The sequence below is a fragment of the Candoia aspera genome, chromosome 1 (assembly GCF_035149785.1).
Source record: "Candoia aspera isolate rCanAsp1 chromosome 1, rCanAsp1.hap2, whole genome shotgun sequence".
Classification (NCBI taxonomy): domain Eukaryota; kingdom Metazoa; phylum Chordata; class Lepidosauria; order Squamata; family Boidae; genus Candoia; species Candoia aspera.
In genome coordinates this window covers 198,457,415-198,469,708 of record NC_086153.1, presented here as the reverse complement: position 1 = coordinate 198,469,708, position 12,294 = coordinate 198,457,415, and the positions used below count along the sequence as shown (strand labels likewise).

Genomic DNA, 12,294 nt, shown 5'->3' with positions numbered 1-12,294 from the left:
TGTGTGACAATTAAGTGGGAACTGGCTCAACTGGTTCAAAAATCATATTCAAAGAGTGCTCATCAATAGTTCCTCATCAAATTGAGAGAAGTATGACTTGGATAAAGAGGTAGAGGCAATGCTTATCAATCTGCAGATGAAAAAATTAAATAGGGTAGTTTATACTCTAGAAGACAGAATCAAAAAATAAAATAATCTTGATAGGTTGGAGAAATTTGCTGAAAATAATAGAAAAACATTTAATATAGACAAGTGCAAAGTTCTTGAATATCAAATACACAAATATGGAATGGAGATATCAGGCTTCTTTATGGTACTTCTAAAAAGGATCTTGAAACAGTGTGGAGAAATTAAGAGTACTGGAGTAACTAGGCTATAATTTCAGTAACACAATTCAATCCTAAAATATGTGAGATAGTACCATCTCTCTGAGCATGTGCAGAATGCTCCTGAAATCCATATCCTCACCATTTAATATAAAGATACAGTGATTGTCTCTACACTGAATAGCCTAAGATCCAACAGCTCCCTTAGAATGTATTAATGCAGTGAGTTCTAGACTAATTATCACATATTATGTAGTTAGTGCTGATCCTAACTATGACTGAATGAAGTAACAGACAAAGGCAGGCAGTGAATTGGTGCTGTGCCCTTCTTGCTGCCCACTGGAGTAGTTGGCTGATCTCTATATTTTGATGTGAAGGTTTCTTCAAACTGACTTACAGTGTATGGAGATGTTTTCTACCTGCATTGGGAGCCACCATACATTACTCTGAGCTTTTTATTCTCTTGGGCCTTTTGATTCCCTGTGTGATGACTGCCTACTCAGTTTACCATTAAATCCAATTAAGTAGAAATCTCTTTAATGGATTGTAGTGTGCAGTACAGAGAAAAAGTTGCGAATAGAAGTTCCCACACTTTCCCCAAGTTAAACAGCCCAATTAATTCAACCCCCTCCCCCTTCTTTGGTATGCCATCCCCCTTTTTGTGCCAGTCTGTTCAGTTCTGTGCAGATGTCTGCAACAGCTCTGCCGGTTGACCTTGGATGCCAGAGAGAGTCCAAACAAGGTGCTTTCACACTCCTGGCTTGTCCCCCCTCCCACTTCTACTGACTCACAAGTCTCAACCCGGGTTGATTCTATTCAAGCATGCAAGCTGGATCAGATGTTCTGGGAATGTTTGATCTGGGAGCATGACACCCTGCACTTCTGCTGTTATGAGGTGTTTAAAGTAGTTTCTAACTTTCTGGCGTTATTGATTTTGGCTAGTTTGGGCTATTTTAAATTAATTGTTCTATCTATCCCTGGAGTTTTTTTGATTAGAGACAGTACACATCCTTGGCATAAAATGATGGGAAAAACTTGTACTTCTTTGCTTATAAATTTCAGGACATGGGTGAAATAGAAAATAAGACCATATGATGCAATGCTGCATAGGCCTTTATTAAAAAGACACAAACTGTACTTCTTTCCCAAAGTGACCTGATATATGCTTCTGAGAAACTCGCAAGTTGGACATGAAGATAACAGATGTTCATAAAAGTGTAGAGGACATCTCAGTACAAAGAATATGGGGAGAAGGCAGTCTTCTTATATTCTTCCTTCATGTGCTAATCCCATGAAAGATGTCAATGTGATTAAACAGAAAGTAGGCCCTGGAAGTCACACAGCTTCTTCTGTGTCCCAACACCTACTCATTTGAAAGACTCTGCATGTGCAGAGTCTGTGTATTTGTCTGAGAGCCAAAACTTCATGCAATTGGGTTTTTTTGTTAATGAATATACAAATAAGATTTCTCTTAGACATCCATGCAGAATGCATGGCCTTGACAACAGCACAAGTTTGTTGCTCCTTGAATCACATGGTCTCTATTGTTTAAGTAAGACATAAAAGGATGGCTGTCACATCATTATATGGCAAGCTGGTTTGTTCTGAAGACATACATAATTAAGAATTGTGCCTTTTATTCTGAGTACCTGTGCCTTTTTTCTTAAATAATCAAACACTTGACTAATCCCATCTGCTTTTGACATCTGTGTGCCCTTCTTGTTTCACGCCTGAGCTTTCTTGGAGAAGTGGAATGGCTCAGAAAAAGGCTCATGAGCCATCCAAGGATTCTCAACAAAACCGCTGATGACTCACTCTATGTCAGAGGGGCTGTGTGACATCGTGTCTTCTAATGAATATGCAGAGCTCCTTGTGGCTTAATTAATGTTGATTCATTTGCTGCACTGAGAAACTTGCTTTTTCCATCTTTCTTTTTTTCTTATTTCCATCTTTAATTTCTTACTAGAGGAACTGTTCTATCTATCCATCCTATTAATTTTATATAGTCAGTAATAGAATGCTCAGATATATAGATGTGTGGTCTTCCACAGGGGCTGATTCTTCTAATGTCTTTTGTATAGCCCATGAGCTATATTTATGCTTAGAGAGAGGGGGAGAGAAATATATATCAGATGCTGATCTGAACACATGCCTGATTATAATTTTAAAATTGATTAAAGAAACTAGCTGACATCCAGTAAGGTAAAGTCTTCTTTTAGTCAAGCTGGACTCCTGATGACTTTATAGTCATGTTTACTTGTCCTTTAAAAATCCACCTTCATGTGTGACGTTTAAATCAGAATTAAGTTTGCATTGCACAATTCATTTTAATGTCCAGATCAGAGAGTTTAGACATTTTATTGCTAATGACCATCCTGGCTAATGCAGTTTCTGTATCTGCATTACCGAGGAAGCACTTTGCTCCTAAAAGCTGCTTCCTCTAAAAGGTGTTATCATTAACTTTGAAAACACCGTCTTCAGTAAACGGTTGCAAAGCAGTAGAGGCGAACCCAGTCTGAAGTGAGGGTGGAATAGTGATTAATCCTTACCCTGCTTGCTTGTTTTCGTTTAAAAGCCCACTCCCTATAATTTTTGTATGACAAGAAAATCACAATGGAAATGCCAGCAGGTGGAATGAAAATGATGTGTGAAAAAAGTGTTAAATTCCACTTTATGGCTTTCTCTTGGGCCCTAATCCCGATGTCTTGAACTTATTTGCATTGCTGCTGTTGGTCCCACAGTCAAGAACACCATTGTGAACACCCTCAAATTCATGCAGCAAGTAAATAGATGCCAAGTAACTATAAAGGTGAACCTACTGTCCAAGCCTGAGCAGCGTGGGTTTAATACTCATTTTGCTACTAGAAAATATTTTCTTATGTTAATGTAGATGTTAAGTTTATGTAAAAACACATACCAAGTCTCAGAAAGAAATTCAGGTCTATGATGGCTGAGCAAGAAATGAAAGGAAATGCAGACATGTGTACAGTTCAGATCTTATTTATGAGAAAGCCAGCTACAGGATTTCGATTTTTAACATACACAGAATTATTTAGGTAGATTGCAGATATGGAAGTATCCATGTTTCTGTCTGTATCTAAATATAACTGATAATAATATAAAAGTAAATGATTTGAGAGATTCTGATCCCATTCTGGGACCTTGGACTCCAGAAAGTGACTCATAAAGTATTACTGCTTTACAAAGATGGCTGTTGACTTCACCTTCAGCTGCATAGATCTCATAAATAATGTGTGAACTGCTCAAAGCCTGTGGCTCTTGTGCATATAATCTTAACAGAACAATTAAGATTTATATCTTTCTTGGTTAAATTATTTTCCATAGGATTATAGTATTTGTAGGTGGTGCTACAAAATTGACTATCCATAGCTAGTAGCCTGATTAATCAAATGCTTACATAAATCTGAATAGTTGTGTATGGAAATAGCAAAATCAGTGCAGACATTCATCTTGCCCAAACTCATGGACACCTTGCTTTGATCCAGGTTCACAAGCAAACAAATATGTGTAGAGGCTTCTTGCAAACTTCCCAGTTCACTCTGCAGGCATGGGTGGTGACTTCAAGAAATATGTTTCACACATTTCCTTTTTTCTTTATTCTTTTAGCTCTCACATGGAAAGCTAAACCACCCATATTAGGTATTACTTGCAGCACAGAGAGCTCAGATCTCATATAGGTGATAGATTTTACTGGATGCTTCAACTGAGAATTCATGAGAAATGTGGTTTGTTATTGCATATATTGCTGTTTGACTCAAAACTCAAAAGGTTATTCAATTGCTGTTTTGTTTGTTTTCAGATATGATTCTTGATCAACAAGTAGGGTCAGGACAGCTCAGTGAAGATGTTCGCCACAGAGTACACGAGGCTTTACTCAAACACCATCACCATCAGAATCAAAAGAAGCTAAGCAATAGGATCCCAATAGTCAGATCCTTTGCTGACATTGGCAAGAAACAGTCTGAACCTCATTCCATGGATAAAAATGGTAAAGTGTCATGTTAATTAAGTAATGGTTACTGTAGCTTTGATACAATGTATTTGCCAAAATAGGTGACTTATTCCACATTTTGATTTTAAATGGTATTTCAATCTTCTTGTCCAACATCACTGCAACACATGCATTTTCTCAGGTTCCCTTCCCTAACTTTGGGAAATTGGAGTTATAAGGTATGGTAGCAAATCTTTGACAGTGGCTCGGAAATTATAGAGTAGGATGCTGTGTAAAAAGAACCATCTTACAGGCAGTCAGGAAGGGAAAGCACAAGTCTTTGGTACTGAAGTTCAGTAGTTTAATTGGCTTCTTCGTTTTACTAGTTGTTTTTACAGACAGATGTATTCAGCAGTTCCTGTATACATCTTTGATTTTACTGAGTGGATTTAAATGAAATTTATACATTCCTTGTGTACATCAAATGCACATCATTTGGTGTTTGAGATAAAGTAAGAATAGAATTATACAAGAAAGAAAAAAATATTTTTGTGGTGTTAGGTAAGTGTGGCTGTTGTGACTCCATTTCCTAAGCAATTATGAGTTGTTAAGATAAAGATGGGAAAGATGATATTTTCAGAACAAGGCAAGCCAATTATCCTGACTTCAGGAGACCTAACCAAGAAATTTTATAAAATCCCTTATAAAAAGATTTTGTAAATTAGTTACCTTTTCTCTTAAAATAAAGCCTTTAACCAAGTCTGACTTCTCTGAGCATATTCCAGGTAAGCAGTTTCAGAATTATATACATCTTACGGCATTTTTTTCTAAACTGATGCCCTGCACCTGTGCATGAATACAATTCCATACTCCCCTGCTCATTGACTGCTGCTTAGGAATGATACAAGCTTTAGATAAACATGTTTAAATAGGACTAATTTATTTTAACTCATTTTCTCAGCGACAATGATGTATATTGGTGAACCAATGTTGATGCAGTCACATTCCGTTAGCAATTAATGAGTCTAAAGTATTTGAGTTGGTTTTAATCAAGTGCAAATTGTAATACAAGTCAACAGGTTATTATTTTGGTATCCTATAACGTTAGTCATTAAACAAGCAATATTTTTGTTTGATTCACAGGAGATTATTTGGGAATTCCCTGGGTAATCACGTAGATGGAGTCAGCTGCAAATTACAGATGGGACAATTTTGCTTGGGTAGCATTATGGGCTATTCAGACAGTGTAAACCAGGAGTATGTCTTATGGATCAACTTTGAACATTTTCCAGCAAGTCTTACTTTGAACACTTAGCAATACATTCATCTTTTAGACAGCATCACGTGTGATAAATCTTCTTTAAAGTAAAAAGATTTGGGGATATTAAATCTCTTATCATTGTATTATGTTTATCATTACTACTTAACAGCTTAATCTGAGCATTGTTTACACTCAGTGTATCATCTGTGTCTGGCCTATATTAATGAAGTAAGTAGATGGAGCTCTTTATGACTGAATGCTCGGTAAGAGAAACCTCTCACAAATTTTCTCAAGAGTTCATTTAAACTGGAGACCTGCACACAATTCCACTGAAGCACAGATGGTTTATAATGATACTGGAGGCAGCAGAAGCAAACTTAACAAGGGCAGAGATGTGATCCCTCTATACAGAGATATGCATGAATGGATACAGCAGCAAAGTTTTTGACTGGATGTAGCAGCACATTGTTTATTGGTAAGGTCAGTTGTGGGGTGGATTATGTGAGGCAATGAAGGTAGTGCTACAAAGACAAAGCTGAATTTGAGAGAACAAAAAAAAAAAGGTTTTTCATGAACACATTTTCTTTCTAGAAAGTTACTTATATGGGATTATCATACAGTATATTCCTTTGCTTCCCAGAACCTATGTTTGCCTACTATTACATTTTCCATATTTATCAAAATTCCTTAGCCTTCCAATTATTTTATGGCCAAGCTGACAGTTTATTTTCTTTGGGAAAGTGGATGTGGGGAGGGGGTAAGTTACTTGCCTTAACCAGTGCCATCTTTTCTACTACAGGTGGAAGAATTCTTGCATTTATAAAACCAGGTCCCAGGGATAAGAATACTAACCTAACTCTTTCCCTGATATCCTAAGGACATGCAGGACATGAAAAATAGTATTTTGTTCTGAGTAAGCTGTATTTTGAGTGAGCTAAATATACATACATACATATATGCATACATTCATGTATATATATATAACAAATTTAACAGTAAAATGCCCCTACTAGTTTTTTATATGCAGAGGATCATATGATCATTAGTTTACTGCAACTTCAGTAGTAATAGAATTTTTTTTTAAAAAAAATCATAGTTCTTAAGGCAATCATGAAAGTCTCCTCCAAGGACTTGAGACACCCACACAGCAGTTTGTATCATATTATAATCTACTCCACCATTCTATTTGTGCAACTGCAAAATGCAGCATTTAGGATAGGCTTATATAATGATACTGCTGCTTCGTAAGTCCACTAATCTGTTGAGTCTTCTTTTGTTTCGTATTTATTTTACTTACATATAAATAATGTCCTCCCCTATGGGTAGAGTAGGATTCACATTATGAGCTTTACTTTGTTTATTGTCATGGATGATGGAAGCAAGGGTAGAAAAATACTGAACAAGAATAACAGACCAAGCATAACAAGAATAATTATTAGATTGGTGGTTAGGGTGCCAGCCTTAATGTTGACGTCATCTTCAGACCCTGTCTTCAATTCCATGGTTCTGGGGGGCTATATGAAACTACAACATGCCACTGACATGTTTAGATTGTCCTTCCAGAATTTTCTATGTCTTCTACTGTAAGTTCCAACAAAGGTGTAATTAATTCATGGAGTGCTCATGCTTGAAATTTGCTGGAAGAAAATTTCTATACTATTTGAGATTCCTAGTTTGTATTCCTTACAAATTCAGGTGGTCCTGACTACAAAATTGATCACAGCTGGGTCATTTTTTTTCTTCTACAGCAGTGCAGCACTTCGTATTTTCTCACTGTTCATCCTTTTCAGTTTTACTATTCCTTTTCATTAAAATGCTATCACACTACTGTTTTGAAATAAATATTCCATCACTCTTAATCATTTCCACTTCATATCAGATCTTTCCTTCTCCATAGGTTTTCCTGCCCATGAATAACTGTGCATGATCTAAACCAGAGTTTTTCAAACTGTGTTTTATGGAATCCTGCTGTTCTGTGAGAACTTGATAGGGTTCTTTGAGAGATTAAGGACAAGAAGAAGAAAAAAAAAGTTCACTAGCATGCAGCCCATCTTCTATCACTAGAGGTTTGCTTCTTGATCAAGGTTTCTTGAATATTTTTTTTCTTAACCAACAGGTTTCGCAGCCAGAAAAAGTTTGACAACCTCTGATCTAAACTCTGCTGTTGTGCCAATCATCTCCATGTTTCTTTATTTTGCTCTATCTTTATTGTATCTGTTTCTAACAGGCTCATCTCATCTTTGCCCTCCTTCATCTCTAACCTTTGGGTTCTGTAAACTCCTTGAAGGTCCAGAAGTAGAGTACTACAAATCTATCTTGCATGAGCATTAGGTCAATTCAGATGTTCAGTCTTGTCTTCACAGTTTCTTCCAGCATAATGTGTCATCATGGTTAATCTAGACAATCACCATCAGGGTCTTTTTGCAAAAGGTACCAGAATTTTTTAATGGTTATTCTACTCTAGTTAGGATTATTATCTTTTGGAAATGGTCTTAATATTTTTCTAATCTGAAAAGTAGAAATTAGAAATGGATTGGGCTGTCAGAAATATTTCCCCCTTCATAAAACTTATTTATTTATTATTCAAATTTATATCACCGCCCATCTCCCCCAAAAAGAGGGACTCTGGGCAGTTCACAATGAAATCCATAATTAAAACCATAAAAATATAATTATAATAACAATAGCCAGTATAAATAAGAATACAATGAATACAATAAATGTAGAATCCATGAAGTGCAGATGTCAAATATATTTTGGGGGGGGGGGAAGTTGTGTCCATGTGTCTGTGTACATAACTAAAAATATAAATAAAAATGTAGAGTAGGTTCAGACAATAAATATCTCTAGTTCAACATTAAAAGAATCAGAGTAATGATTTCCACCAAATATTACTGGGAAATATAGTTGAATGAGTGCACTGCATTCAAGATTCCTACATGTTCCCCCACAAAGTTATTGATCCCACAATCTCCTTGGGAGAATGATTAATTACTGAAGAATTAAATGCTTCAATCCTAAACACTCAGGGTCTGAATAGGCTCTATTTACATTTGTAAGGAAATATACATCTTATTGCAGTATAGATATGCCTTCTAACAGTGATCCTGGGAAAATGTATTTATTGCAGTAGCAATAGTCAGCTTTCATTTGATTCATATTTTACACATTATTTGATGACCAGTTTCATCCTTACTGAGACTCATCAGGAACGTACAACTGTTATAGTTGGTATTAGACTGTATGTGGTTCAATCCCCCCTCTGCCAGGATTTGAACTCTTAGGCCATTGCACCTTATACAGAGCACTTAGGTCTATGAGCTATAACGACTTTGCTTTTCTAGATTTGCAGGAAGGGGGATATATGGATAATCTATGAAGGGATATGCTTTCCTTATTTGAACTCTCAGACTAGAGAGATAGGGCTGTTACCTTATGCCATGAATTTGCATTCAGGGTTCCATGATGCCACCACCCAAGAGGGGTGACTATTTCAGTATGTCTTCCAGGAGGCATTATAAAACCAGTTTCATGTTAGTGATTTAAACACAACTTGAGTCATGAGCTTTGGTAAATCAATAAAATAATGGCTTTAGCAAACTTTTATAATGTGGTGCATATTGCAGATAGACCAAACATGAAATGTTTTGTGTATAAGATATAATGTATATGAGTCTTCCATTTAAATATCCCTTCAGCTGAATGCCCCCTGAGGTGGTAGCACCTAGCAAATCTTGACTGATCTGAAAAAGCTAAGCTGCATTGGCCCTGAGTATTATCTGAATGTGAGATTAGGCTGGGAAATCCAGGGCTATAGACTAGACTGGGATTTTTAAAATTATTATTTATCTATTGTGGCCAAGAAAACTGCAACCCCTATCCATGAAGTCCACTGGACTCAAGCTGACTCAAGGGAGAATTTGCTTTTTATCTCAACTGACTGTTTTATAACAATAATACAGAAAAGTGTTAGTATTCTGTAATAACAATTTTTTCCAGCAGGTCAGATTATTTCCCCACAGTCTGCGCCAACCAGTACCGAAACCAAAAATGATGTGAGCCGAGAAAACAGCACTGTTGACTTTAGTAAGGTAAGGCTGTAACATGAATCTTTGAATGGTAAGAGTATAGCTTAGTTCTGGCAATAAAGCATGTTTCATTTCAGTGTAATAATTTACTGGCCATTGTCTCATACTACATACATTTTATGTAACTAAATGGAGGGGGATGCATTTAAACATTTAAAACAAATTGTTCTTTTTAAAAAACTGGTTCGTTGCATTCCATATCACTGTGAAGACATCATTAAACTTTAGAAGAGATGATAGCAGCATTTAATATCTGAACCAAAAGATCTTGGAAATGAATGCCTCTGTGAAAAATCAGTGATATGGTAGTGTTCTCAGGTATTTCCCATCTCTGAAAATGAAACATGGGAACAATATATTTAAGTCACAGAGAGGCTTAGTAGAACTCAGTAGAGTTCTGATTGAGTCATTCTTCCTTTCTATAGTTTTAGCTACAATATTAAGGTATGAAAATTGCTCTCTGTGATTTCAACAGTGAAGGATCCAGCTAGTTTCTGTTTGGCACCAAAATCCTAGAAGTACGTCAACAAAAGCTCTACAGTAAAGCTTAGCGCATTGAACTTCCCCAAACATTCTGCTCATTCCATAATATAATCAGTCCATAATATAAGCCCCTACATTGCATACATGAGGTCTTGGGTTCAGTCTAGCCATCCCTAAGGAAAGCTGGAAAAAGGTTTTGCTTGAAATTCAGGAGAGCCATTTATAAATAAAGGTAAGGAAATAGAGCATAGTCTAACTTGCTAGAAGGGAAGTGTTGCCGCTAATTTGTACATCAATGCTTAATTTAGGATTTGCAGGATGGATACCAAAGAACAAGAACACCAAGGGAGATGCCAGGACGGCAACATACTTTGAAGAAAGTTTATTAAATTGTCCCTGAATATACTCACAGCACTGGGGGATCCATCCCCACTCAGCCTGGGGAGCCCAAACGGTGAGGATGGTCTCCAAAATTTGACTCACAAAGGGGATGCTTTCATTGGGCAAGTTTTATAGCCCTGCAATCTCTCTTTCTCCCTCCACCCCAAGTTGCTTAGTTTAGGCATCAGCAAAGGAAGGTTAGATATTAATGAAGATTAAGTGTCTAGCAGGTACTGGCACCTGCTACAGCAAAAGAGGAAAATAATTACCTGACTGAGGTTAGAGCAAAAAGTTTTGTTATGTCACAACTTGCAAGGCTAAATTGGAAGAGCTAGCTTGTCTAAGCAGCCTCTCTTCCAGGTGTCAGCTGAAAAATGCAGATCAATCACAGGACAATAAGCTTCCTGCTTTTAACTTTCCTGACTTTTGCAAAGTTTTTACCCCCGAAGACAGCTTTTCTGTAGGAGTGATTAGGGCAGCAAGGAAGAAGCCCCCCATGGGATTTCTTATTCCATAAATTAGTCACATTCCTAGACTGTTCCCAGGAATATACTGTATATTTCAGACATTTAGTCACAGCCAGACTCTCATTCCTATGTTTCATTTTCAGAGTATTTGTGGAGATAGCCTCCTGTTAAATTAGAAAATTGGGAAACAGTCTTCTGATAATGTATTGTTCAAATTTATATTAGTTCTCATATAATCTATGACATTTACCCTTTGGCAATATAAAAATTATATTTAATCATGTACAAAATCTTAGTTTTTGTGATCATGTTGTGATACTTCATTGCTCACTGTAAATTGTGACTAGCAGCATGGCTGACCAAAGAACTGAAAAGGAAAATGTGGATTTATTGAGGATATTATATAACCTCTTTGTAGTTAAAGATTGCCTAAGGGTTGCTGTGTCACCAAAGCATGGTTGTATTAGATATTGGTTCGACAACATGGCCATGGCAGTTGGCCTCAGCTGAACCAAGTCGGAGCAGGTGAGGACTAAAGAGGGCATCTTTAACTGAGTTTCTCTTCTAAGGGAATTGATGCAAACAGTGCCTTGACTTGTTGTTGAATGTGATATCCAGTCAGTGTGGCTGAGCCAGTTCTAGTTATGTGCTTGCTCCATCTGGTGCCAGGCAAAATATGAGAAGCAGCCTTTTGAACCAGCTGAAGTCTGTTAATTGTGCGTGCAGGGACTAGGAGACCAGCAAAAAGGGCATAACAGTAGTCTATTTGGGATGAAACAGAGAAATGAAAAAGGACACCTTCATCAGGAAGAGAGAGAGAGAGAGGTGAGGACCCACTCTGGCTATCTTTATATGGTGATTGCAAGCAGAATCTCTTGCTAAATGTTAGTACCAGTTCAATACTGTGTTATGTCAGTGCAGTAGGCAGAAATTGCAGATGCTCTAGATCAGCCTTCTGCAGTCTGGCTCTCCCTGTACCATGTTGGTCTACAATGTGCATCCTCCTCCCATCAATGGGCTGCTTCCTGAGGAAGATAGGATGTAGTCCAATACATATGGAGTGTACCAGGTTGGGGAAAGCTATTCTAGATGGATGCATACATTTGAACATTTTAAACATCAATAGTCCTGCAACCCTTCACTTAATCTGAAGATTGTCCTCATAAACTTCAAATATACAAAGTATTTTTTTAAGAAATTGAAAATATAAATTTAGTTTACACACATACAAATCCAGAAAAACAAACGAACAACTTACCCAATATAACTACCTTTAATAGCACAATTCTGTAAAGGAATTCCCATTGAGTTCAATGAAGCTTATTGTCAGGTAAGT

General features: G+C 36.9%; 1 protein-coding gene across 1 annotated transcript in view; it reads left to right on the top strand.

Moving 5' to 3' along the window:
* Positions 1 to 12,294, top strand: part of SLC4A10 (solute carrier family 4 member 10) — a 118,188-nt gene that overhangs the window by 56,647 nt on the left and 49,247 nt on the right. The window contains exons 5-7 of the mRNA XM_063318304.1: positions 4,147 to 4,335; positions 9,539 to 9,630; positions 11,685 to 11,783. Coding sequence (XP_063174374.1) covers positions 4,147 to 4,335; positions 9,539 to 9,630; positions 11,685 to 11,783 — 380 coding nt within the window. The remainder of the gene's footprint in view (positions 1 to 4,146; positions 4,336 to 9,538; positions 9,631 to 11,684; positions 11,784 to 12,294) is intronic.